Source organism: Podarcis melisellensis (assembly GCF_964234715.1).
Source record: "Podarcis melisellensis genome assembly, chromosome: 8".
In the NCBI taxonomy this organism is placed as follows: Eukaryota; Metazoa; Chordata; class Lepidosauria; order Squamata; family Lacertidae; genus Podarcis; species Podarcis melisellensis.
In genome coordinates, this window is record NC_138540.1 from 6,496,207 (window position 1) to 6,523,880 (window position 27,674).

Here is a 27,674-nt window from a genome sequence, read left to right on the forward strand (position 1 = left end):
AGTGATCTCAGAAAAATCTGGTAGGGTGCTGGTATGCTGTTCTATGCTTCGTCTAGAACAGGGGTTGGCAACCTGTGACCCATAGGCCACAAGTGGCCCACGGAGGACGTTTAAACTGTCCACAAGCTGCCCCCGAACTGAGCTGCCTGCTCAGTGAGTCCCCACACGCTGCACTAAACTGGTGGAGCAGGGACTCGGTTCCACAGCAACGGAAATCGTGTCTGCGCAGACGCGATCTGGCCCATGGAGTGATCTCTGCGGGAGTGAACCAGCCCAGGCGAGGTAAACCTTGCCGACCCCTGGTCTAGAATGAGTGTGCCTGTCATGTACCTAAGGCACCCACCCTTGCGTGTGCCTGAGCCAAAAGAAAAGAAAAAGGCTTCCTCAATGTGGGTATTGACAGTTGAGGCTTAAAAGCAGCATGTAAATAAACTTGAATAGCAGCTTTTGTATTGTGTATCTGCTCTAGCCCTGAATGTGGAGGGTTGGCTGTGGAGATAAAATATGGGTTCAGGGGAGAGCAACAAATCAGGTTTACTACCCTATTCCTCTAGCAGCTCCTCTAACTTATCAGAATATCAAAATCTGCAGCATAAAAATGGAGTTTGGAGAAGCAGTCCAGTGTCTCCTCCCCCCCAGCAAGCCTGTACTGTACAATTGCATCTTATGTGGGGGTTTGGTTCCAAGGGTTCTGTGTATATGCAGAAATGTGAAGCCACCCCTGCGCAAGCATCCCAGGGCTTACAGAACTGACGCACACATTAGATAGAGAGCTTTGCTTCCCAAGAAATCCAGAGAGCTCAAAAGCTTTTTGCACTGGGTTTTCAGAGTGCAAAAATAACTTTTAAGCGCTCTGCCTCACTTGCACCTGAAGTTACAGGATTTCAATCAGCGGCCTTCAGAAACTGCATATCGTTAAAATTGCACAGATTGAATACTGTGTTTGCAAATGCTGCGCGTGAGATCCTCTTAACCTGGCTACTTTGGGAGGTGGTTATAGTACTGTCGCCTCTCCTCCTGTCCCCCCTCTCGCCCCTCCGCTATATTTTTCCAGAAGGGATGAGGAAGCAAGCAGGTGCTAAGAGGGTTGCCTACTGCTGGCAAGACATTACGCTCTTGTTCCCAGGCACCCGCCTGTTGGCTCGTGGTCATCGCACACTCCTGTCATTTAACGTCACACAAGAGTAACACTCTGGCCTGGTTCCACACAGCTCAGTAGAAACCACTGAAGTTTATTTGCAGCCACAATGCTTACACTGTATGCGGCAAACACCCTTACAAGTCATCCAGCAATCTGCTCACGCAAAAAGGACCCAACACACAGTCGCCAGAGGAGAAAGAACAAAAAAGAATAAAAACCGAGGAGGTGCTATCTGGGAAGAGAAACCAGGGCAGGTTAGGGCTGGGCTTGGGTGGGCACAGAACTAGCAGCAAGAAGAATGGGGAAGTAACAAGGCAAACAGGTCATTTCCCCCCATTATTTTCTCTTAAGTAAATTTAAATATCGAAAAACATTGATGTTGGTGCAGCATTTTTTTGGGAGGGGGGGAATAATGGACTTTTCTCAAGGAGATTTGTTACATGTCATGCTGGGCCTGCCTTGGTAGCTAGCCTGTGCCCAGTCCCCACAGTCCCTAATGTAGACAGGCAGCACAGATGACCTCAGGAAGCCCACGGCCAGGCTCTAGAAGGCAAGGCAGTTCACCGAGGCTGCCTTTTGGGGAGGAGAGAGACTAGCTCAGGCCCTGAAGCAGATTCTCTATGCATTTTCCAGCAGCTGAGAAACAAGGAGGTTCACACACGGAGGGAAAAAGCCTGGTGTAATGTTCTGGGGGGGGGAGGCGAGGCATGGACAGAGCAGCTCAGGCTTCCTTGGGCTGGCCAGCTGGGACCAGGCGGGAAGAGAGCTGTGTCAGTTTGATGGGGCAGAAGGGATGGACACTCACGGAACAGCATGGAGCATGGCATGGCTTTGAGTTCCTAACAAGAAGGGGTGGGGAGGGGAGAAGGAAGATTGGGGTAGGATGGTGCAAGTTAAAAGGGATGTATAAGAAAAATATACATTTGGAATTTTACACTTCTTGTGCCTCTCTCTCTACACTGGTTACTAAATATAACTCTGCACTTTCACACCCCCTTGCCCAGGAACACGGCAGGCGGCCAGGAGACACAGATTCCTCACTCACATACAACCCTCACTTCAGCATTGGTGCACTAAACTCTGTAAAAATTTCAGTCACACTTTTTTTTTTTAAACTTGAGTCAATATAAACCTTGTTCAAAATGTTATGAAAAAATGTACATGTTTATACAAGGCAGGCTGCGGCAGGACGCTGGGGTTCCTCTCCAACATTCACCCAGGGAAATACGCTGGTCTCCCCCTTGCTCCGCCCCCAAGGAAACGAGCCCCCTCTGCCCTGGTGAACTTTTTTTTTTAACACCCCTTCCTCCTGCAGCCTAGCCCCAGCGACCAGCAGGGATCAGAAATGCCCTTTTGTCTTTCCATCGGAAAAGTTAACCTCCCCGGCCCGGGCCAGAGAGAGGTTCCTCGCGAGATGTCAGCTCATCATGTCGTTGCTGTTTACCCCATAGGCGGAGTTCTTCATAGAGTCATTTACCTCCCGCCGGAATGCAGACAGGTTCTGTGTAAACCTGCCAAGGAGGCAAGCCAAAGCTGGGTTAGAAAGCGGGCAAAATCCACCATCACAAGATGTTAGTCAACCTATTAAATACAGGCAGCAATCATTTATAGGCATGTCCAATGGGCATGCAATCGCCAACGTGTGGGCCTTGGAAGAAGGCAGAATGGGGTGAGGTGCACTTAAACGTGCTCTGCCGACACGCATGGGGACCGGGAGAGGAACCCCTGCACGAGATGGTCACCATGTATACTGACAACTGAACTCTCAGAATCACTTGGAAGGCTGCTCAGTGAAGTATAAGGACAGCTCTCGATTTTGCTGCAGGGATGTGAATTGGTAACTTCATTTAAGGCGCGTTAAGAAAAGCAAATGAAAATAAAGTGTATAGCCCTTTCCTGAGGCACGGCAAGTCGGCGTTTGGTAAAGGCTTGCAGGGGTCATCATTTGTGTCCTGGTTTTTTGCGAGGTTCTTTAGACCCTGACTCTCTTCCCATTAAGTTCTACTCCTCTCCGATCTTTCCCTTAAATTTGCTTTAACATCCCCATTCTCTGAAAATCTCTGTTTTGAACAATAATTCTGTAATAATCAGCTGGAAAGTTAGGCTGATAGCAGCTGTGTGCACACATTCCCTGAAGCTGGGCCAACTGGTACCTGCCAAATATTCTGGGAATGGGTTTCCCCAGCCACCCTTGACAGGCTGTCCCATCCCTGAACTGCTCTTCAAGTTGGGAAGACATTCCTAATGGTTGGGGTGGAATGGCCGAAGCCAAGTCCGCTCCCTTACTTTTGATCAAGAACCGTTTCCGCACCAATTTCCTTTCTGACATTTCCTATTTTCCACTCCCACCTCCCTAAAATAATCTATTTAGGACAGTTAAGCACCCTCGCTTTTAGCCTGCAGAACAGGCTTTGCAAAGTATTATATTCTTCTGCTCAGGGCCTTGCTAATTAGGACATGCCAGGACTTAATGAGAAGGGCACGTGGGGGCAGAGGGGAAGACTGCTTTAAATACTTGCAAGTACAGGGTACTTGCTTCTGCCCTCAAGTAAGAGTTACTGTGAACATTCCCCATGCCTAATATCTGCCCCATGTCTGAGCCACTAGTGTTGCACAGTAAATTCCAAGCAGCTCATGACCTCATATGTTTTCCAGTGGAGCAACGTTACAGAGAGATGCCCTGGAGGCAAAGAGTCTCCCCTGATGCCTGCGATGGCTCCTGGAGGGCCTTGAGTTGCTGGCAGCCTCAGGGGAGATTTCCATCCCCAGCTGTTATGCAGTCTGCTCTCTGCAGGAGAGGAGAGATACTGACCTATCGCGATTCTTGGTGAGCAAATTACGCTCTATGCCTTCCATTAGATTTTCGAAGCAGAGGTGCATAGCTTGTTGCTTCTCTGGAGGCTGGCTGTTCACTATACTGTTCCGTAGGTCTGAGAAATACTGGAAGGGGGAGAAAAAAAGGGATGCTGGTTAAGTTATCCAAGGGACTGTGCTGACACGAGTCAGCATCTCCTGAGCACTCCTTTTAAGGAGTTCCAGCCGTTGAACAACACTCTAAGAAGTGCCTTACCTTTTCATTGAGCAGTATCAAACCAAGCAGAGGCCGAGACATGGACCACTGATTCCTGCAGTCCTCAAAGATGATGATATTCAACACTGTTGATAGCATCTAGAAGGAATGAGCAAAAATCAAGCTAGCTGTTACACTCTTCAGAGATCGCAGGGACTTTTTTTTTTTGAAATAGACGTATGACTGAATGGAACCATTTAAAGGGGGAAGAGTCTGCTGCATCTCTGCTTGTAGGCAGTCAGTCAAGGAAACATGGTAATGTGCATCCCTCATCCAGTCTGTTCAGTGTGACCTGGATGAGCATGACAGGTAATGATGGGCACCAGCTAAGTAACTACCCTTGCTGCGCTCTCCTGCCCCATCCAGTAGCCTTAACTGAGCCTTGGCAGGTGCACACAAGAATAGCCACACAAGAATTCTCAAGCTTGTATTGAAAGGAAGGAGTAGGGAGGCTGCAAATTAGCATCTTGTTGCATGTGCTTCCCGACTGGCCTCTTGCTCGGGAGAGCTGAGACGCATCATCAGCTCTGATGCGACAGGCTGCCAGCCCCATCAGGTCTCCTCTCCTCTCACCATCTCGTCCCCTTCTCCTAGTGCCCTCCCTCTTTCCCAACATCAGGGTCTTTTCCAGGGAGTCTTCTCATGATGTGGCCAAAGTATTGGAGCCTCAGCTTCAGGATCTGTCCTTCCAGTGAGCACTCAGGGCTGATTTCCTTCAGAATGGAGAGGTTTGATCTTCTTGCAGTCCATGGGACTCTCAAGAGTCTCCTCCAGCACCAGAATTCAAAAGAATCAATTCTTCGGCGAAAGAATGGAAATGCACTAAATAAACCAATGTTGGGCCTCAGCAATTCAACTCCATGAGTGTCATAGGATTAGCCAAGGAGGCCACCGGCTGCCACCACTACCTGCACCCCCGCTTACCTGCTGGATCATCTCTGGGTGCTGCTGCATGATGTGCAGGAACCGGTCGCTCTCCTGCGTCAGGGGGGCAGCCCTCTTCTTGGTGCTGCGGGAGAGCTGCTTGAAGAGATAGGTGACAATGTGGTCCAGGCAGGAGCAGCAGCCAGTGCAAACCATGGTGTCTACAAAGACAGGAAAGAAGGGGCAGAGTGGGGTGACTCCCAATACCTCAAGGACCACCTCTCCCCATATGAACCGACCCTGACTGTGATCGTCACCTGAGGCCCTTCTTCGTGTGCCTCCTCCACAGGAAGTCCAGAGGGTGGCAACACGAGAACAGGCCTTTTCAACAGTGGCTCCCTGTTACTGGAACGCTCTCCCCAAGGAGTCTCGCCTGGCGCCATCATTCTGTATCTTTAATTATTTGTCTAGGTGCCTATGGCTGCAGGCTTGTGATGTGTCTCAATTGCCCAGTCTGCTCCTCCTGACCCCTGTTCCACCACCACTGGCAGCTGCCTCACAGGGGGGCACCCCACCCCACAGGTAACTGTCCCTTGGATCTTCCTCCCCACTGCTTCCTCTGCCCAAACATCCCCCGACTCCTCAGGCCCCTGCCCATCCTTGGCACATCCAAGGAGACACACAGAGAACATGGACACACTCACCTAGTGCTGTGAGACCTTCCGAAATGGAAGAAAGAATATACATGATTACGTGCGGCTCCAGGCTAGCTATAAAATTCATGTGGTCCTGGGTGAGTACTTCCAGTAATGAATAATAGGACTGGCTGAGTTTAGGGTAGTCCTGCAAACAAAGGAAGGAAGGGAGAACGGGGGTATGAGAGATGTGAGGAGTCATATCCTGGCGCGTCCCAAAACTGCTACAGGGAGCAACAGCACAGTGCTTATACCAGTGTTTCCCAACCTTGGGTCTCCAGCTGTTTTTGGACTCCAACTCCCATCATCCCTTGCTAGCAAGACCAATGGTCAGGGATGATGGGAATTGTAGTCCAACAGCAGCTGGAGACCCAAGGTTGGGAAACACTGGCTTATACAACCCCACTGCAACCCTGCTGACAGAAGCAGTATGTTTCAAAGCATCTCTCCCATAACGGGAAATACAGCTTCTTGATTGTTGAGCTTGTGGAAGGCACTAGCCCATGTACTGTGAACCCCCAACACCAGAATTTCAAGGTGTGTGTTTGCAAAGAGAGGTGGTAAGTAGGAGGAGGAATTTGTGGTTTTATTCTCCACAGCACACTTTCTCATTCTTCAGCATCTACCGACCAACTTCCCATTTGGATCCCACAAGGCCATGTTAACCCCATGGTTTTGTCTAGCAAGGGGCATTAGCCTTCCTGCCCAAATCACCTGTTAGTGGCAACATGCAGGATTCAGTGCAGACCTTGTAGCACAGATTGTCAAAAACAACATGGGGGGGGGGGAATACAAAAAGGCATGAAAAAGGTGGAATCTTAACTGCAAAAGCTCTGAGAAGGAAAACATTGATAGCAGGTTGCCCATCTGTGGTGCAGAGTAACTGCAAACCAACTGTGACACTTGTGCACAGGTGGCGCAGTAAAACAAGGGGCTGTATGCAAAGCAGCGCTGAGCCAGGATCCCATCAGTGCAAGGATTATCACTAGTGCGACAGAACTTCTTCCCCTGCACGCCTGCAAATCTGTTCCAGGGGCTCCTCCGACACTCAAGCAGGTTTGAGGATTGTGCGGGGAGAAGTATTGTTGTGCTAGTGATAATCCTTGCGCTTATGGGATGAGTTTGTGGAATGCTGCCCAAGGTGCCCCGAAGTGGGGGAAGGTTTGAGGGCCTGATGCAAGGCGGACAAGCTCACCAGAAGGTCACTGTGGGGGATGGAGAGCAGGAGTTTGATGAAGGTTTGCAAGGCGTTGTCAAGTGCGTCGTCCCCATACAGACGGAAGACACCGAAATTGACGTAGCTGCCGCTCAGGGCAGCTTTTAACATGGAGAAGCAGATGGAAATCCCTTTGAGCTTCAAGGCATACACTTGATCCTTCGGAACCTCCCCCAAGGTTAGGATGCGATTTCCTGCAAAAGCATTTTTTAAAAGGCTAGCTATCTCAACTCTGCTCAGTACATTGCCCCTTTAACCTCAGCCCAGAGTATATTATTCTCAGGAGGTCAACAGAGAAGTCAAAAAGCCACACTTAATGTGCAGGAGACCATTACTTCACTCTCAACATGTCGCCTTCACAAGGGGGTGAGGCCAATACCAATTTTTATATTGATACAGAAAGGTGCTTTTTAATTTACTCCTGTTCTTAAATGTTGTAACAGCATAGTTTGCCCTCTGTTGCTGCTCGCTATGAGCTTTGGTTCTACTCTAAAATAATCCAAAAATTCATGTGAATAACCTAGCACAGAGTGTACCGTATTTTTTGCTCTATAAGACTCACTTTTTCCCTCCTAAAAAGTAAGGGGAAATGTGTGTGTGTCTTATGGAGCGAATGCAGGCTGCGCAGCTATCCCAGAAGCCAGAACAGCAAGAGGGATCGCTGCTTTCACTGCGCAGCGATCCCTCTTGTTCTGCCTTCTGAGATTCAGAATATTTTTTTCTCGTTTTCCTCCAAAAACTAGGTGCGTCTTATAGAGCGAAAAATACATAATTAAGAGAAGAAAAAGTGAGACTGTCAACAGCGACCTGGGAAAAGTGCCAGAGGGCAAGGAAGTTCTGGGGGAAGAGCCATGGCCTGGCTGTTTTGTCTTTTGGCAAGGACTTTTCTTCCTCCTGCTCCAGGACTTCAGACAGCAGATCTGCTCCTTTAGAGGACGTCTGTGACTGGAGAATGTTGCGGGCTGCCTCCCTGCCTCCCCCTGTTTAAGACCAGTCACGGAGTGGGGCATCTCTTGGCCATCCACTGCAACCTAGTGCAGCCCATCAAGTGACGCCCGTTCCCTCGAAAGAGACCCACCATAGGTAGTTATCATTTTACTCGTCTCCCGGAAGAGCAGGATGCCATTGGGTGAGGAGACATCAAACTGCAGCCTCTGGGATCTGGAAAGAAGTGACAAAGTTGTGAGTTGGCTGAAGTCTGGGAAGAAAAAGAGCTGGAGCTCATATAACGGCCAACGATAGGCCCATCCTCCATAAATTTAGCTATCCTTTTAAAAAGCCACCGAAAATAAAAAGCCCCGACCTGGCCACAGTGATCCATGCGACGGTCATCTCCAGGCTTGACTACTGTAATTCGCTCTATGCGGGGCTGCCCTTGAAGCTGTCCCAGAAACTCCAGCGGGTGCAGAATGCTGCAGCGAGGCTCCTCACGGGGTCTCTGCCAGGGGAGCATATTCACCCAGTGCTTTTCAAGCTGCACTGGCTCCCGGTGGAGTACAGGGTCAGATTTAAGGTGCTGCTTTTGACCTTCACGTCCTAGGACCCTCGTACCTATGGGACCGCCTCTCCCGGTCTGCCCCACGGAGAGCCTCAAGGTCCATAAATAGCAACACCCTAGTGGTCCCAGGCCCTAAGGAAGTTAGATTGGCTTCAACCAGAGCCAGGGCCTTTTCAACACTGGCTCCGGTCTGGTGGAACGCTCTGCCTCATGAGACCAGGGCCCTGCAGGATCTGATCTCTTTCCGCAGGGCCTGTAAGACAGAGTTGTTCCGCCTGGCCTTTGGCTTGGAGCCAATTTGATTCCCTCCCTCTCTTTTCCCCCCTTTCTTTTCCTTCTCCTCCTGCGATGAGGCTACATTTTAATATTTTAATGTTCCATTATTTTAATGTTGTATTTTATTTTTGTTTTTAAGTTATAATCATTCATCTTGTTTTTATTATTGCTTGTAAGCCGCTCTGAGCCCGGCCTTGGCTGGGGAGGGCGGGGTATAAATAAAAAATTATTATTATTATTATTATTATCACAGTCTCTTGTGGAATTCCACAGACAAATATGCGCTGCTCAAAGGACTACTTCTGGTTTGTCCAGATCTTCAGAGGCCCCTGCCAACGGAGGCAACCAGAGGGCAGGGGGTCTTCTATACTGTCTCCAGGGAAAACGGACCTGGTTCCTGTGGTTACACTTAAGCTTCTGGTGAGTTTTATGTTGTGAACTGCCCTGTGATCTTTGGGTGAAGGGTGGTATCCGAATAAATAAATAAAATAAACAAATGTTTAAATGTTCTCCTGTGACTGTTTCTTGCATTGCTCTTTGTTACTGTCAAGTCTGCTTATTCAGATTTATTTCATAATATTTATACACTGTTTGTAAAATTAAAAAAGCAAGCGGTTTACATAAAAGGTAAAACATTATTATTATTATTATTATTAAGAAGAAATTACTACAGTAATTTAATATTTTCAAAAAGTTCAAACAATAAACCAAAAACAGATTAAAACTCACACCACACAAATGGTTTTTTTTTAGCCAGCACCAAAAAAGAGAGTATAATGAAGGCGCCTGCCTGGTGTCAAAAGGCAGGGATTTCCAAAGTGTAGGTGCCACCACACTAAAATAGTGAGTCCTTACAAATGCGGAATAGGTATTATGTGGCACCTGTAGTGGTGCCAGTTCCGCTGATTGAAGCAGCCCAGTGGGCGTATATGGAGCAAGGTGATCTCATAGATAAGTTGATGGTGGTACCCTGGAAATTATTAACTGAAGGGCAGTGTTTATTACTTGTTTAACAGCACTTTGACACAAAAGTAAGAATCCATTTAACTCTCTTGCCAATACTGGATTGTTAAAACCACTCCTCATCCCCTCTCTTCCCCTTATCCCAGCAAGGCCCCTGCAGATATAAGAATGGCCCCCCTTGCATTCCTAGGCAAGTCAGCCCTGGCAGTTCCAACCCTCTTCCTCTCACCTACCTGTTGTGCACCAGCTCGGCCATCAACTTGAGCACAGGTGTGGTGCAGGCTGGGTCGTGGTACCACAGCTCAACTGCCCGCTGCAGGATTGGCATGTAGGATGGGTAGCTGTGAGGCAGAAGTTAAGGAGGCAACACTTCTTCCAGGATGACTTTAAATATTGAAATACTTTATTGTCACTTGTACAACTTATATACAATGAGATTACATGAGCACCGCCCCCCCCACTCAGCTCTCTTAGTCTTAATTCCCTTCGTTTACACACCCACCAAACCCAAAAGTCAGTTGCCCTGTTGTTATCTTTTCATTCAGCAGCCTAACAGCCCAGAGATAGAAGCTGTTCTTTACCCTGTTGGTGCGACTAATCATGTTTCTATATCTTCTGCCCGAGGGCAGGAGATCAAGAAAGTGCCAGCCAGGATGTGAATCATCCCTAAGAATTTTCCTCACTCTCCTGAGGCAACGTTCTTCCACTATTTCATCCAGTGGATTCACGGGACAGCCCATAATATCTTGTGCTGTATTCACCACCTTCTGTAGGCACATCAGTTGATGTCAAACCAGCGTACCACACCGTGATGCAGTCTGAAAGGACTTTCTATTGTGAACCGGTAGAAGGAGATCATCAAATGTTGATTGACATCCTTCTTTCGCAATACTCTGAGGAGATAGAGTCTCTGCTGGGCTTTCTTAACCACCTGGGTTGTACTGATTTTCCAAGTAAGGTCTTCACTGAGATAAACTCCTAGGAATTTAAAGGAAGAGACTCTCTCCACACAGCCCTCCCCGATGTACAGTGGGGATAGTTCTCCTCTCTTCCTCTGAAAGTCCATCACCATCTCCTTTGCCTTGCTGATATTAAGGTGCAAGTTGTTCCCTAGGCACCATGTAGATATTTTTTGGACCTCCCCTCTATAAGCTGATTCTCTCCACCTGTTATTAAACCCATTATGGTTTAATTAAACCATTATATTCAGGTTCTTAAAACTCAGGGTGTTATTTGGCTAAAGGTAGGAGGGCATGGGCACTCACAAAAGACACCTGATGTTGCCAGATTAGGGTGCGGATAATAATCCTGAAAAGTGGATGAGTACTTTACTGGACCGCTTTGGCTGAGATCCTGGTGGGATCCCACTGCCACCACTATGTCTACACCTTATTTGTGGGTTTTCTTCCCTGGCCACAGTCATGAGCCTCCCCAGATGTCAAGACAGGAGGAATTCTACAGGTGGCACTCTGTGGCCTGCATGCCCTGCTTCTTGATCAGGGAAGATCAGGCAGTTTTGCTATTCCATGAAAAAGAACAGATTAAGCCCAAGGTCTGGTAGGGGACTCAATTCTCAATGACGCAGCTGAGAGCCCATCACCTGAATTGCAGTATCATCAGAAGGGTTGAAGGCAACACAAGGCAGTTTTCAGCAGTGGCAGGAAGAAGTAAAGGGACATACATAAGGATTAAGGATACATCCACTCGAAGAGCATCATAAAGCTGGTCTTGGCGTTGAAGGCAAAGGCAATCCCCCTTAAATCTCTCACCAGGCCAACCAACGTCCTCTGTGTGAAGGGAGAGGTGTGGGTTAGGGGAAAAAAGCGACTGTAGAAATGGATACAGTATGATCACACCTTGTGCGGGGATTACGTTCTGAGGATGGTTTGTACATGCAAAACCATGTGCACTAAAACCGCTCCTTGGAACCAGGAAACAGGCCTTGCCCCCAAAGCAAGGTGGAAAGCTTTTAAACATCCACCTTGCTTACCAGGCAAGGCCTCTGGGATGCTCTTGCAGGTCATCTGAGTTCCCACAAGAGCATCCCAGAGCCCACGTGCTGAGCAGGACTTGCCCATTAAGCAAGTTCCTTCCGTGGCAGGAAAACTTGGTGCAAAAGGAGCTTTTAAACTCTCTGTCTTGTGTGCATTTAAACTGTGCAATTTCAACTAGCCCATTTTCAACCACGCAAGGTTGAAATTGTGAGTCAATTGCACGTAAGATGAGATCGTGCTGTACTCCCTGAGAAACAGCATCGGAACACAGTTCAGCTCAGTGCTCATCTACCCCCCTTCGTGGGAAGACATGGAGCACACTGCGTGCATCTCACTAGTGGAAAGTTCCGTTGAGAGTCGCCAGACACCTACATCTACAGGCCCATTGTCTCATTTGATACCACTCAAAGAACAGTGGGACTTACCGTATTTTTCGCTCTACAGGACACACTTTTTCACCTCCAAAAATTAAGGGGAAATGTGTGTGCGTCCTATGGAGCGAATGCAGGCTCCTTGGCTTCAGCGATAGCAACGCGAAGCCTCCGAAGCGCAGAGGGAGCGCTCCCTTCACGCTCCTTGGCTTCGCGTTGCTTTCGCTGAAGCCTGGAGAGCGGGAGGGGTCGGTGCGCACTGAAGCCTTCGGAGCGGAGCGTGAGTTCCTGCTGCGCTCCGCAGGCTTCAGGTTTCTTTCGCTGAAGAGCTGCGCGGCGCCCCTTCAGCCAAGCGGGAGGAGAAACGGAAGGGGCTCCGTTTCTCCTGCCGCTTCGCTGAAGGGGCGCTGAGCAGAGAGGGGGAGAAATTTTTTTTCTTGTTCTCCCCCTCTAAAACAAGGTGCGTCCTATGGAGCGAAAAATAAGGTGCTATGAATGTTCCTTGTGGTGGACGGAGGGTATCCAGAGGGAATTCTTCCTGTCCTCTCACTCACTCTCAAGGCAGGGCTTGTGCCCAAAAGGCAAGCAAACTGAAGCATCCATCAGGAGGAGGCTTGGCACAACGTCACTGAGACCAACCAAAAAGTCTGAATAACTGGTGTTAAAATAAACCCCTCAAGATTAGGGAAGGAAGGAGAGGGATGCAACAGTCTCTAAGAAGAACAGGTCAGGGATACAATAGCAGAAATTATAATTACAGAAGCCCTAAGAGCCACAACTGGCTTATGCCAGCAGCAGCAAGACAGCCAGGAACTAATATAGCCCCAACTCTCCTGGATGTTAAGCCTAGGTGGGTTCTCAGTCACTCATTGGGGATGGGGCAGGCTCCTCTCTGCTGGCTAGATATGAGGAACAGCCTGCTTCCTCTGGAGCAAAGAGTACAGTCCGCTGTGGAGTAGGGCTAGGCAGCCAGCTCATCTCCTCCACGATGCAACCTCTTCCTTCTTACCAGGACTCCCAAGGTCTCTGGTCAGGAGACGGGAAAGATGAGGCACCTATTTCTTTGACATGCTCTGTTGGGAACCTCAAATGAACGGTGTACTTGGCCATTCACCAGGCGACTTTGGCAATGCCAAAATGCTTCTGAATCACTTTGCGCACAGAAGAATTCAGACTCTGGGTGTCCAAGTCTTGGGGACTTAGCCAGGCAGCCTTGATGGTGTTGTATCACAGCAACTGAACCCTGGTCTCTGCGTTCGTCTCAGGAGAAGGATAAGCTTTGTGAAGACAATACAGGCAATAGTCTGAAAGTGGGCTCAGCGCTGGCAATATAGATTCCCAAAAAGTCTGGAGTGCCTCAGCTGCATTGGAACATGCAGGCATGCTTTACTATCAGAGGGGGTAAATCTGGTGGTTGCCTGGGCTCCTGTGATGGAGCAGAGTGCCTCCACTGCACAGCATGAAAAGGTGCTCAAAATGCACAATTGCCTTCTAAGTCAACATTTTTCCTGGGCAAGAAAAATACCAGGTGTATACATCAAGAGGTGAACAAGACACATATCTCAGTTAGTTACTCTATTTGTTTTCAGTATTTAAAATGCCATTTGTTTTGTTATTTGTTTTCCATTACTGAATTAGAGCAAGTGCATTTGACTTCATTAATCTCACATTTTGTTCCGGTTCTTTCGGTAGCAAACCTAGCTAGTCTTTTGCTGTCTAATTCCAGGGCTTTCCATCCAAATGACATAAAACTGAGAAGCATCCTACAACTCTTTAACAGTATCAGACTTGCCAAATTTCAAATGGAGAGGACAAACGGCCCATTTTATGGGCAACTTTAAAAGGTACAGACAGTGTCTGACTGCTCTCTTTCCCCACTCCCTGCAAACAGTACAAGCTGTTCCAGACAGTTTCAATTTTTTATCCCAAAAGAAACAAATGGCTTTTTCCCATTTAATACTCATTCTTTTTGAATTACCATTTGTTTTTATACAAGCAAATGGGGTTTGTTCACTTTGTTTTTTAAAATTCATTTAAAAAAGCAAACATACACCCCTATTGTATACCCCAAACATTTCTGAGAATCTGGAATTGTTTTGTACTGTGGCTATCAAGCAGATACTGCGTTGCCAGGGAAGCTAGGGTGTATTTTTCTGAAGACCTGGACACTGGTGACATTAACTGGTGCCTTCCTTTTGCTGGAGTTAATGTACGGCCAAAACTGTTGCTAGGATGATCCCCTTCTCCCGCGTTTCCCCTTCCCGCAGGAGGGAAGGTGTGAATTGTCAAGGGCACATTTGCCTGGCGCTGGGACTCTGGTTTGTTCTAGGAGCGATGGTGTCACTGACATCAACGCTGCGCCCCGATTCTGCAATCCTCTAGCCCCCAGATGGGCGGGGTACAAATAAAATAAGAGTAAGAATAATGTCTCAATTAGCCTGTCATTGAGGGCTTCTTCCCCGAATAGTTTGAAACTCTGATCAGGAACCACAGAAAGGTTTGTTTTAGAGGTTGTTTCCATGGTTCAGTGTTTAGGCCATAAATTCATTCTAAGCACACCACCATCTTGTCGTAGGATGAGAAGAAAAGAAAAAAAAAGATGCATACAGGCTAGCATCTGCTGCCTGTGACAGTTTTAACAGTCCTGTGAAATGATCAGGGCCAGATAAGAGAAAAAGCCAGGGACAGCCCCCCTCTGCCAACTGGGGTATAAATGGGTGGAAAATAAATAAATAAATATCCATGATGAGAGTCCACTTGCTGAGTGGTTGTCTGCCCGCCTCCCACTGAATGAAATTAAGGACTGGTCATTGCTCTTTTCAGGCCAGGATTGCACAAGGAGCCCGATGGCTTTACATTCCAGGTGGCAGGTAGCATCCTGAAAGCCCAATGAGGTCTGTATGCAGTGAGAAAAAAATTAAGTGGCCAAATACAGGCAGCCACTTAACTAAGCACTGCAGAAGGAGGAAGGGGAGGAAAAGAAAATTACTGGTAGCCAAAAGAGAAGAAGGAGCTCTGACAAACGGTCTAGCCCAGGGGTAGGCAACATAAGGCCCAGGGGCCGGATGCGGCCCAATCGCCTTCTCAATCCGGCCCGCGGACAGTCCGGGAATCAGCGTGTTTTTACATGAGTAGAATGTGTCCTTTTATTTAAAATGCATCTCTGGGTTATTTGTGGGGCATAGGAATTCGTTCATCCTTCCCTCCAAATATAGTCCCAGCCCCCCACATGAGGGATGGTGGACCGGCCCACGGCTGAAAAAGGTGGCTGACCTCTGGTCTAGCCTCAACAGCAGACAGGACCAGGAATTTGAGGGGTGTGTGTGTTGAGGGAGAGCCTCCTCCTAATGGCCTGATGCAGTATGCTTGATTTGTAAAAGACCTGCCTTGAGCCCAAGTCAAAGGATACCATCCTCCATTGACAGGTAATCCCTGCTTCAGATTCTGAAGGAGGCTGGCCATCACTAGAGACGGTATGTGGAAGAGCCCTCTAGGTTGCACACACAAGCTGAGAGAGAGCCTCCAAGCCAGGTTTTGCCAACCAGGCGCCCCCTAGAAGTTTGGGACTCCAGTTTGCATCAGTCCCAGTGAGCAGGGCCATTGGCTGATAGGTTAAGCTGAAGTCCAGAATGTTTTGCCAAGCAGGTGAAAGAAGTTTCCGTGGCTTGAAGGCTTGTGCAAGGAGGTGGCTGAAGATTGGGGGAGCGAGAGCTGGACCTTCCTTACCTTTGCCTCCTGCTCATTGAAGGTGTTGGTGCTGAACATCTGCGCCACCGTCTCAAAGGCAGCTGTGAGGGGCAGCATAAACTGCTCATACTGATCCTCGTCCTCCCCTGGAAAAGACACATGAAGGACTGTTATCTTCTACAGCCCTGTGCACAGCAACACACGCCACAAATCTGGGGTCGCCGTCAGCAGAACTAATTCTCCTCAACTGGCCCATTTAGTGAACTATGGGGTGCTAATGTGTGCAAGATAAGGATCAACATTCAGATTCCCCCTCCCCAGCCTAGCAGATATGTTTGCTTTACAGGAAGTTAACTTATTAACTGCCCCCACCAATAATTAAATTAGTTAAGACTAGAAGAGTCCAGCGGCCTGTTTCTGGGCCTGTAAGAACAGAGTGCAATACCTAGGTCCACCATGAGGAGGCGCCCAAGTGCAGTGTAGAAAGTTGTCCGACATCTCATATCACTCAGGTTGGACTGATTGTTAATACCCAAGAACGAAAAGTGCTCACTCTGTTGAAGAACAAAAATTAGGTTATTGAGGAGCAGCTGGTCAGGGGGTGAAGAGGCAGGTTTTGTGCCTGGCTTGTGCTCACACTGGCCAGTCAAGAGCACACTGTCTTCCTCGCCCTGCTTTCGGCAGTTGGGGCAGCTTGACTAGAATTTGGTCATCAATCCCAGCTGTCAAGTTCGTGTAACTTCACTAGATTACTTACAATGCACAGGATTTTTCACTTACTCAAGTGTCATGATTTAGGCGTGGTTTTGAAATTCAATTTGAATGGTCAACAGAAGTGTGAATAACAGGAAATCATAGCAAAACACCCTCTTTTTAGTATTTACTTGCGCAATTTGTAGCTATCACCAATACTAAGCAGCCATAGAAAGGTCTGGACCTGTGCATACAAGGCAGAGCTGCCATGAGCTTGTGGGGCACAGCGGTCAAATGTGGATGACTCAAGTCAAATGCCCAAGCATTGTAAAGGTAACAGGCGAAGCAACTTTGAACCGGTCTGTATCCTGAAAATTAACAACCGCAAAAAGCGATGCAAACCCTTACCCAAAAGGACTAGAACTCAGCCTAGAAAACAGACCTCTTTAGCACCTTCCAGAGGTCATTAGCCATACACTCTAAAGGGAAAGAAAAAGGCAAGGATCCTGACACGCTTCTCTTCACAAGGGCTGGGGGCATGTGTTTATTTAAAATAGTTTAATCCCAGGCTCAAAGCAACTCTCATATACTCCAGAAAAAACCCATTTTAGAAATTAAGTGGTTTCCAGCTGTAATGCTTTAAGAGAATATGAAAAAAAAAGGTTTAGAAATTGGTAATGGTAAGGATTTGCTGAACTAATAATTTGAATTGGAATACAAAAAAGGGAGGTATGAGGAGGTCCGGGAAATAAGTTAATGGAAAATAAGTAATGAAAATTCTGTGTGTTTTTAATTATTTTTATTTTTGTATTTTTGTTATTTTTTCTTTTTATTTTCATTGTATTATTATGGAAAATCTTAATAAATATTCTATAAAAAAGGAAAAACCCCATTTTGCATACTCTCTACACCAGGGGCAGGCAACCTAAGGACCGTGGGCCGGATGTGGCCCAATCGCCTTCTCAGTCCGGCCGCTGGACAGTCTGGGAATCAGCATGTTTTTACATGAGTAGAATGTGTCCTTTTATTTAAAATGCATCTCTGGGTTATTTGTGGGGCCTGCCTGGTGTTTTACATGAGTAGAATGTGTGCTTTTACTTAAAATGCATCTCTGGGTTATTTGTGGGGCATAGGAATTTGTTCATCCCCCCCCAATAGTCCGCCCCCCCCATGGTCTGAGGGACGGTGGACTGGCCCACGGCTGAAAAAGGTTGCTGACCCCTGCTCTACACAGCAACTGGTCTCTCTCTTCCTTCTGCTCGTATTTCGGATGCTTTGATATCTCAGATCCAGGGTTGCGGAGGTGTGTGCAAAGGAGACGACAGACTATAAACTCATGGAGAGGGACCTGCCTAGTTACCTGGGGATGCAATAGTTATTTTCCAGGCAAGCAGAAAGACAAGGCTTTTATAAACTGAAAGGGTTCTCTCTCTTTTTCAGGTTGCCATTATCCTACAAGGGACTAACAGAAGGGCAGGTCTGCAGGCTGGTTTTGAGGGTCCAAAACAGTCACAGCAGACATCCCAGAGCTCCGTTGCCATGTGGATTTGGGGACAAGTAGGAAGGACAATGGGTTCTGCCCAAGAACAAAACAGCAGGCTTCTAGCAATCTTGAAGGGCAGCCGTGTTTTTCAATCACGTAGCCCAGCCTCTAGATCTGTGGTTCCCAAAGTGGGTGGTACGGCTCCTTCCGGAGTGTGGGGGATGACCTGGGGGGGGGGGGTGCTAAGAGGCAGGAGGACAGCAGAGGGGCACCGGAGGTATAAATGAGTGAAAGGCTTTGGAAACCTGGCACCACCTGATCGAGTTCACCAATTTTGTTTCATTAATTGAACTAAACAGTTTTTATTGTCTTTTGGATAAATGTACAATTAATGGTTACTGTTTTGAATTTTACTGTGCTATTATCTGCCTTACTGGGCTATGCAAACCACTACAGTGCTACCTCAGATTAAGTACTTAATTCATTCTGGAGGTCTGTTCTTAACCTGAAGCACCACTTTAGCTAATGGGACCTCCTGCTGCCGCTGTGCCGCTGGAGCCCGATTTCTGTTCTTATCCTGAAGCTCTATGTCTGGGTTAGCGGAGTGTGTAACCTGAAGCGTATGTAACCTGAAGCGTATGTAACCCGAGGTACCACTGTATTCTGTATATTTTTTATAGGGTGGGGGCACTGCGGGTAAGCTCATGGAACCAAAGGGGTGGGACCTCAAAAATGTTTGGGAACCACTGATCTAGAATAACTCATTTGTGGCATATCTACAAAGTCTACTGAGGAACTGAGCCTAGAATGCTGGGGATGTCGCCTGGGAATTGGAGGGGGCTGCTAGAGAGGGGGCTGTCTTCTCCCACTCTACGTACACAGATGCTGCTAGTACTGCTGCCCTCAGTTCCTCAAGTTACAATCTCTCTCCTTCTCTGTCTGTCTCTCATATTGTCAGCACAGAGGCCTCCCATGATGATTCATGCATGGATGTAGGAGAATTTTGCCATCTAGAAGCACGGCATGAAAAGCCACCACAGGCGGGCAGCGCAGCACAAGCAACAACCCTTGAGGGAAGACATGAGAGCTGCCATGTATTCAGCAGAGACCTTGGGAACAGAAGCTACCTGGGCCAGGAAGACTTTATCTAAGGAACAATCAGGGACACCTTTCACCGTGCAAATTCACTCAACCTCAGTGAAGCACCAGAGATGGCTGAAAGCTTACCGTGTGATTGTTCAGCATGAACTGCACAGCGCTGAGTTTCACCAGTTTCCTAACGCTGCTGTAGGTAGAAGCCATGTTAAGGAAACAGCACCAGTCAAAAACTGGTTAGAAAGCCCTGGGAGGATGAAGGGACGGTTCCTGGGACTACCAACAAGGTGGCCTCATGCAAACCCGGGAAGATGGGTTCCTCAACCTGGTACTCTCCAGATTGTTCTGACTACAACTTCCATGAGCCCCAGCCAGCGTGACTGATTGAGTTAGGCCCTTAATGTCAAAGATGCCTATTGCAATATCTGCAGTTGCGTGTACTCATGCATTCACACACTCCATTGCTGACCCATAGGTCAGGCTGGCTAGTGACCCTAAGAACTTGAGAAATGCCTGCCGGCTCAGGCAAATGGTCCATCCAGTCCAGCATTCTGCTGTGTTTCCAGTAATGGATTTTCAGAAACACTGCTGCCTCCAGCTGTGGGGGGAGACCATAGCCACCATGGGATTTTCACCTTCCTTCTGCTGTGTGCAAGTTACCTGCTCTGCAAGTGCATTCATGTGGTAGATCTGCTCCCTAGTTATGGTCAGGACTGCAGAGATTAATCCGCATTGGGCTGGGAGTTGAAAAGGCAACTTCTGGGTCCTCTTCCAGCCCATAATTATTAATTTTTTGCTCTATAAGATGCACTTTTCTTTTCCTAAAAAGTAAGGGGGAATGTGTGTGCGTCTTATGGAGCGAATGCAGGCAGGAGGCTCTGCTCAGCGCTCCCTTTAAAGAGCGCACAGAGATTGTGTGTGGCCCATCACTGCCCTTCTTCCTCCTCGGGGAAAAGCCCCGAAGAGCCACACACATGCTCCGCGCACTCTTTAAAGGGAGCGCGGCTCTTGGGGGAGCCTTTTGCCTTAGCCGCGCGCAGCCTCTTCTGGGCAGGGGGAGCCTGCATCCTGCTGCCCGGGAGAGGCTTCGTGCGGCTATCCCATAAGCCAGGACAGCAAGAGGCTATCCCAGAAGCCAGATCCCTCCTGTTCCCTGCCCAACTAAGCTAAGCTTCTTCCCCAATTTATCTGCACTTTACAAATACAAAGCGAGTTAAGAAAATGAATTTAACCTACAGTGGTGCCCCGCAAGACGAACGCCTCGCAAGACGAAAAACCCGCTAGACGAAAGGGTTTTCCGTTTTGGAGGCGCGTCGCAAGACGAATTTCCCTATGGGCTTGCTTCGCAAGACGACAGCCCATAGGGAAATCTCCGGGACAGTGGGGAAGCGCAGCGCGTCTTCCCCGCTGTCCTCGGACCTCCTCAGAAGCCTGGCGGCGGGGCGGGGACACCTCCTCCCGCCGCCGGGCTTCGGAAGGATGCCCCGATGCCGGGCGGTGGGGCGGGAAATCCTCCCTCCGCTGCCCGGCATCGGAACGATGCCCCGATGCCAGGCGGCGAGGCGGGAACGCCTCCCCCCGCCGCCCGGCTTCGGGGTGGGAAAGCCTCCCCCCGCCGCCCGGCATCGGAATGTCCCGAAGCCGAGCGGCGGGGCGGGAAAGCCTCCCCCCGCCGCCCGGCATCGGGGCGGGAAAGCCTCCCCCCGCCGCCCGGCATCGGGGCGGGAACGCCTCCCCCCGCCGCCCGGCATCGGGGCATCATCCCGAAGCCGAGCGGCGGGGCGGGAAAGCCTCCCCCCGCCGCCCGGCATCGGGGCATCGTCCCGATACCGGGCGGCGGGGCAGGAACGCCTCCCCCCGCCGCCCGGCTTCGGGGCATCGTCCCGATGCCGGACGGTGGGGCGGGAACGCCTCGTCCCGAAGCCGAGCGGCGGGGCGGGAAAGCCTCCCCCCGCCGCCCGGCATCGGGGCGGGAACGCCTCCCCCCGCCGCCCGGCTTCGGGGCATCGTCCCGATGCCGGGCGGCGGGGCAGGAACGCCTCCCCCCGCCGCCCGGCATCGGAACGATGTCCCGAAGCCGAGTGGCGGGGCGGGAAAGCCTCCCCCCGCCGCCCGGCTTCGGAACGATGTCCCGAAGCCGGCGGCGGGGCCGCGAAGCCTGGACGCGCTGGCAACTCTCCGCAAGGAGCGCTCCCGCTTCTTGCGGAGAGGTCCGCGAAGCCTGTCCTGGACCTCTTCTGAAGGCAGGCGGGGGGCAAAAGTCTTTGTCCCCCCTGCCTGCCTTCCCAGGGGCTTTTAAATCGCCCCAGACAGCGGAGAAGTCCTCCGCTGTCCCAGGCGATTTTAAAATGCCGCCCGCCAGAAGAGGTCGGGGGAAGGCGGTTTCCATAGGAACGCATTAATTGATTTTCAATGCATTCCTATGGAAAACCGTGCATCGCAAGACGAAAAACTCGCAAGACGAAGAGACTTGCGGAACGAATTAATTTCGTCTTGCGAGGCACCACTGTATTCTAGTGCAAAACCCTATTACTTAGCTGGAATCAATCGCCTAGGGGGTAGGGGCCATTTTGTTCTGGGCAAAATGAGAAATGAGATGATGATTTTGAGGCAGACCAAGTTATCAAGTGCCAGGCTGGAAATGGGACAGTGAGCCCTGAAGGACATCAAAGCAAGGAAGCCTGGCTTTGCCTGACAGCTGCATGCAACTGTGATGATGTGTGAATTTGGTGCCCAAACCCAAGGAAGAGGTCTGCTGAAAAGGATATCCAATGGAGAGGTCGTTGAGAAGCTGTAGTGTCTTGGAGGTGATCGGCTCGCACCGCCCCCAGTACTTCAGGTTGGTGATGCTAGAAGGGGAGGGGAAAAAATGCGCTCAGATTCAAGACTGCCCCTCCTTTCGCTCACCAATCTCCATCCTCCTCTAAAGCCACAGACAACGACACAAGCCAGAAAAGACCAGCGTAAAGTCACAGTACTTACATTTGGTTGACTAGAAAATTATCCTTCAGATAATCTTCACTACTTGGATCCCAAAGCTACACTGGCCCAAACTCAGGGCCCGTGGAATGCTGTGGCCCCTTTGGGCCGATTTCTGCAGCAAGGCCAAGAGAATCCTGCGGCAGTGACAACACGCCCCTCTGCCGTGAGGCAACCTGCCCCTTCCACCACCGGCTGCAGAATTCCGGAAGCCCTTGTGAAGAGTCTCACCCAGCAGCCACAGGCCTCAAGGTGGGCAGCCAAGGGCTGATTCGGCCTGGGGGCTAGGGAGGGAAGCGCTTGACCCCCTTGGCCCCTCAGGAGCTCGACTGGCTCATCCCAGGCCACACTTGCAAGAAGGGAGCCTTCAAGAAGGGAGCAATGCTACCAGGGGGTGGGCAAGGGCAGAACAGTCCTGCCTTGGAAGGTGGCTGGCGTGCAAAACGGAGCATGCCTTTTCACTCCTGCCTAGGCAGGTGAGTTCCTCTCCAGGTAAAACTGCTGCTGGGTGGAGAAATCTCATGTGGGGGAAGGCATAGAGGAGGAGGACAGGTGCATCTCTGGAGCAGCCCATCAGCCAAACTCAGGCCCAAGGTTCAGCCTGTAGCCAGGAGGTGTTCCTTCTCTACTCTCTGAGCATCCCAGCAGAGGCTCACGGGCTTCAGAGATGTATGATGGACAAGCGCAACTGGCAAGGAGTCAGAACACTTACATTTTCCCTATGAAGACACTCAGGACCATGGTCTCATCATTCAGCCCAAGGACCTCCGAGAGCCGCCGATATAGCTAGAAGCGGAAAACAAAGTCAAGCTTAGAGGCCTCCATAGAAATTGTTATTTTTCCTTTAAGACCAAAGGTGCCTGGAGGAAACAGAAGCCTAGGAGGTCAGGAAAAAGAAAACATAATGCTCAATGGCTGTTTAGTATGGCACCTGCCTCCTAGAATCATATAATAATCATAATAATAATTTATTTATATCCCGCCCTCCCCAGCTGAAGCCGGGCTCAGAGCGGCTAACAACAATAAAAGTAACACAGTTTACATAAAATCAATCAATTAACTAAAATGCATTCTAAAATCAATTCAAAATCAAATTAATGGCAACCATTGGGCTAGGGTTCTGTGAGGATTGCCAAAGGAGGGGGTCAGGCTGTGCCTTGGCCAAAGGCCTGGTGGAACAGCTCTGTCTTGCAGGCCCTGCAGAAAGATGTCAAGTCCCGCAGGGCCCTAATCTCTTGTGACACAGCGTTCCACCAGATTGGGGCCACGGCCAAAAAAGCCCTGGCTCTGGTTGAGGCCAGCCTAACCTCCCTGTGGCTCAGGACCTCCAAGCTATTTTTATTTGAAGACCGTAAGGTCCTCCGTGGGACATACCAGGAGAGGCAGTCCCATAGGTACGAGAGTACTAGGCCGTATAGGGCTTTAAAGGTTAAAACCAGAACCTTAAAACTGATCCTGTACTCCACTGGGAGCCAGTACAGCTGGTATAGCACCGGGTGAATGTGATCCTGCGGCGAGGACCCCGTAAGGTGTCTTGCCGCTGCATTCTGCAACCGCTGGAGTTTCTGGGTCAGTCTCCAGGGCAGACCCACCATGAGTGAGTTACAATAATCAAGTCTGGAGGTTATTAAGAATACAGTAGTACCTCGGGTTACAGACGCTTCAGGTTACAGACTCCTCTACCCCATAAATAGTACTTCGGGTTAAGAACTTTGCTTCAGGATGAGAACAGAAATTGTGCTCCAGCGGTGCAGCAGCAGCAGGAGGCCACATTAGCTAAAATGGTGCTTCAGGTTAAGAATGGACCTCCAGAACAAATTAAGTACTTAAGCCAAGGTACCACTGTACAAGAGCCTGCTGCAACAGGCCAATGGCCCGTTTAGTCCTGCATCCTGTTCTCACTGTGGTTATGCAGGATTTGAGCACAGGAGCTACTCTCCCCTCCAGTGCTTTCCAGCAACTGGTATTCAGAACCCTAACCGTGGAGGCAAAGCATAGTTATTGTGGCTAGTAGCCATCAATAGCTATATAGAGCACAGGCTTTCTTTCCTGCTGCTTGTGGGGTAGCTCTTTTGGGCTTCACACACATGCTGCCCTCTGTCTAGCCCAGACCCCACCCTGGTATTCCCCATTTGGAAGAAGCATTCACTTGGAATTCCTCCAAGCACCCTACACCTCTCGATTTGGGTACGGAGAAGCTGCAAGATGAAAACATTTGACTTCTGCTTTGGCCGCTAGCCTTAACCGTGGCCGACTTCCAACAGCCAGCAACTCACGAAAAAGCAGTCGCAGGTGGAGCCTTTCATTATGGCATGAGAGCAGGTAGGTCCGAAAACATAAAAGCCACTAGGAGGCCGAGGAGGCATTTACCTTGGAAGACTTCTGCACCTGGTCTCCGATGTAGATCTTCCGGAACTGTTCAAAGAAGCTCAGCATGGCAAGCTCAAGCTTCTCATTGCCGGCTTGAGCCAGGCGCGAGTCAGTTAGGTTCATGAGCTGAAGAACCCTAGAGAGGCAACAAGTGAGGGGGTGGGCACTGAAGGTCATGCAACATCGCAGAGGCTCAGTACTTAGCCAGCAAGTTTGAGGTTGCCCCTGCCATGAGGAAAGGGTGCCTCTTTGTTACCCCAATGTTAGAATCATAGAATCATAGAGTTGGAAGAGACCACAAGGGCCATCGAGTCCAACCCCCTGACAAGCAGGAAACACCATCAGAGCACTCCTGACATATGGTTGTCAAGCCTCTGCTTAAAGACCTCCAAAGAAGGAGACTCCACCACACTCCTTGGCAGCAAATTCCACTGTCCAACAGCTCTTACTGTCAGGAAGTTCTTCCTAATGTTTAGGTGGAATCTTCTTTCTTGTAGTTTGGATCCATTGCTCCGTGTCCGCTTCTCTGGAGCAGCAGAAAACAACCTTTCTCCCTCCTCTATGTGACATCCTTTTATATATTTGAACATGGCTATCATATCACCCCTTAACCTCCTCTTCTCCAGGCTAAACATGCCCAGCTCCCTTAGCCGTTCCTCATAAGGCATCGTTTCCAGGCCTTTGACCATTTTGGTTGCCCTCCTTTGGACACGTTCCAGTTTGTCAGTGTCCTTCTTGAACTGTGGTGCCCAGAACTGGACACAGTACTCCAGGTGAGGTCTGACCAGAGCAGAATACAGTGGCACTATTACTTCCCTTGATCTAGATGCTATACTCCTATTGATGCAGCCCAGAATTGCATTGGCTTTTTTAGCTGCCGCGTCACACTGTTGGCTCATGTCCAGTTTGTGGTCAACCAAGACTCCTAGATCCTTTTCACATGTACTGCTCTCAAGCCAGGTGTCACCCATCTTGTATTTGTGCCTCTCATTTTTTTTTTTTGCCCAAGTGCAATGCTTTACATTTCTCCCTGTTAAAATTCATCTTGTTTGTTTTGGCCCAGTTCTCTAATCTGTCAAGGTCGTTTTGAAGTGTGATCCTGTCCTCTGGGGTGTTAGCCACCCCTCCCAGTTTGGTGTCATCTGCAAATTTGATCAGGATGCCCTTGAGTCCATCATCCAAGTCGTTGATAAAGATGTTGAATAAATGCAGGCATTCATTAACAGCATGAGCTGCAGAACTCTGCACACACTCTCGACACAAGGAGAGGGGGCTAACTGTAGGGCAGACACTTGTGTCACTGGACACCAGGCTAAAGATGCAGCCACTGGGCAGTTAGGCAGCCTGCGGCCATGATAATCACCACTGGAAGGTGCCTCTGAGACGCAGGACTTGCTCAAGTTCACTGGTGTCCAACCACCAGCTAGCAGCATGCAATAAAAAGTTATATCCATGGGCAGGGGGAATATTCAGTCAGGCTTCTGTGCTCTCTACAGGCTGAAAATGACTCAATGAACTGCCCAAAAGTTTAGGTAGGATTGAGCCAAAGAGGGTGTAGTGGTTTTCTTTGATTAACCACTCCAGTTGTGATGTTTAAAACAACTTTTACTTGGTCAGAACAACAGCGACCATTGGGAACTCACAAAAGCAGCGTTCAAAGGCTTGTGAGTAAACACAGGCATATCTAGTGGCATTCCTGTGCATTAACTTTACACAAGCAGAAAAATTAAGGCACAATCTCAGAGGAAAAGCATGCATGCATGATCAGAGATGATGCCGCAACTGGCGTGGATTAATTGAAGAAAATCCACTACTAGGGCTTAAAAGACTCTCAGGGATCCCTGACCTGTGTGGAATTTTAAGTATTCAGTCAAGTTCAAAATGCTTTGCACCCAACATTTTCTGCTGTTTTAGAAGCGTTTTCTACACTTTCCTAATTATGTTCTACCCCAGAATGCACAACTTGTATTTGGCAAGAGGAACCTCTCTATGTGAAAGCAGTCTTTGTATAATCTACAGTGGTGCCCCTCAAGACGAACACCTCGCAAGACGGAAAACCCGCTAGACGAAAGGGTTTTCCGTTTTGGAAGCGCTTCGCAAAACGAATTTCCCTATGGGCTTGCTTCGCAAGACGAAAATGTCTTGAGAGTTCCTGCGGGGTTCCCCCCCCCCTTTTCCTAAGCCGCTAAGCCGCTTAACAGCTGATCGCTAAAAGCCGCTAAACCGCTAATAGCGCTAATCCGTTAAGCTGTCAATGGGCTTGCTTCGCAAGATGAAAAAACCGCTATACGAAGAGCCTCACGGAACGGATTAATTTCGTCTTGCGAGGCACCACTGTATTCTGTTTCCACTAATTCTGGGATGGACGTCCCTCGGAGTTCAAACTTGTGCAGTACACAGCCCTCATGATAACCCTGAAGGTAAGAGCAGCCACAGAGCTGTGCCACTAATTCTCCCAGCCAGCCAGCCAGCCAGCAATCCCAGATAACAGCTCTTCATTATGGCCTTTTCCATATTCTAGTGTTTTCACCACGAAGAAACCAGGGCTGCTAAGGAATCTAACGGCTCCTACCGACAAACCAGCTCGCCGTCCATTGCGTCCTGCTCATCTGTGCTGGCAAATGACACTCGGCCACCAATCACAGCCCCAATGATATAGACGAGCCACGTCAGGCGTCCTGAAACCAGAAGAGCAAGAGTCCTGATCCACATAAGTGTTTCCCTGAAAAGCTAAGATCAAGGTCCAACAACTGGGGAAGGTGGGATTCCCTTGCATCTACAGTCCATACTAAAAATACCTCAACCACTCTACTTCTGAAAAAAGGAGGGGGAATGAGTTTCTACTGTTTTCCTGACAATCTGTTGCACTGCTGATCTTATAGTTAGAAGCAGTGGCTTTAAATAGCAGATTTATTTATTTTTTAAATTTATACCCTGCCCATCTGGCTGGGTTTCCCAAGCCACTCTGGGCAGCTTCCAACAGAACACTAATATACAATAACCTATTAAACATTAAAAGCTTCCCTAAACAGGGCTGCCTTCAGATGTCTTCTAAAAGTTTGGTAGTTATTTTTCTCTTTGATATCTGGTAAGAGGGCGTTCCACAGGGCGGGTGCCACTACCGAGAAGGCCCTCTGCCTGGTTCCCTGTAACTTGGCTTCTCGTAGCGAGGGAACCACCAGAAGGCCCTCAGCGCTGGACCTCAGTGTCCGGGCAGAACAATGGAGGTGGAGACGCTCCTTCAGGTATACTGGACTGAGGCCGTTTAGGGCTTTAAAG

General features: G+C 49.2%; 1 protein-coding gene across 1 annotated transcript in view; it reads right to left on the reverse strand.

Moving 5' to 3' along the window:
- Window positions 1–1,201: 1,201 nt before the first annotated feature.
- The window catches only part of XPO7 (exportin 7), a 59,399-nt gene continuing 32,926 nt past the window's right edge, over window positions 1,202–27,674 (reverse strand). Inside the window, exons 13-28 of the mRNA XM_081922958.1 lie at window positions 26,968–27,073; window positions 24,396–24,531; window positions 22,738–22,811; window positions 21,815–21,895; window positions 19,179–19,242; window positions 16,221–16,329; window positions 15,815–15,921; window positions 11,422–11,510; window positions 9,957–10,064; window positions 8,065–8,147; window positions 6,966–7,180; window positions 5,780–5,918; window positions 5,136–5,296; window positions 4,212–4,310; window positions 3,954–4,081; window positions 1,202–2,652 (exon numbers count right to left, since the gene is read on the reverse strand). Coding sequence (XP_081779084.1) covers window positions 2,559–2,652; window positions 3,954–4,081; window positions 4,212–4,310; window positions 5,136–5,296; window positions 5,780–5,918; window positions 6,966–7,180; window positions 8,065–8,147; window positions 9,957–10,064; window positions 11,422–11,510; window positions 15,815–15,921; window positions 16,221–16,329; window positions 19,179–19,242; window positions 21,815–21,895; window positions 22,738–22,811; window positions 24,396–24,531; window positions 26,968–27,073 — 1,793 coding nt within the window. The 3' untranslated portion in view covers window positions 1,202–2,558. The remainder of the gene's footprint in view (window positions 2,653–3,953; window positions 4,082–4,211; window positions 4,311–5,135; window positions 5,297–5,779; window positions 5,919–6,965; window positions 7,181–8,064; window positions 8,148–9,956; window positions 10,065–11,421; window positions 11,511–15,814; window positions 15,922–16,220; window positions 16,330–19,178; window positions 19,243–21,814; window positions 21,896–22,737; window positions 22,812–24,395; window positions 24,532–26,967; window positions 27,074–27,674) is intronic.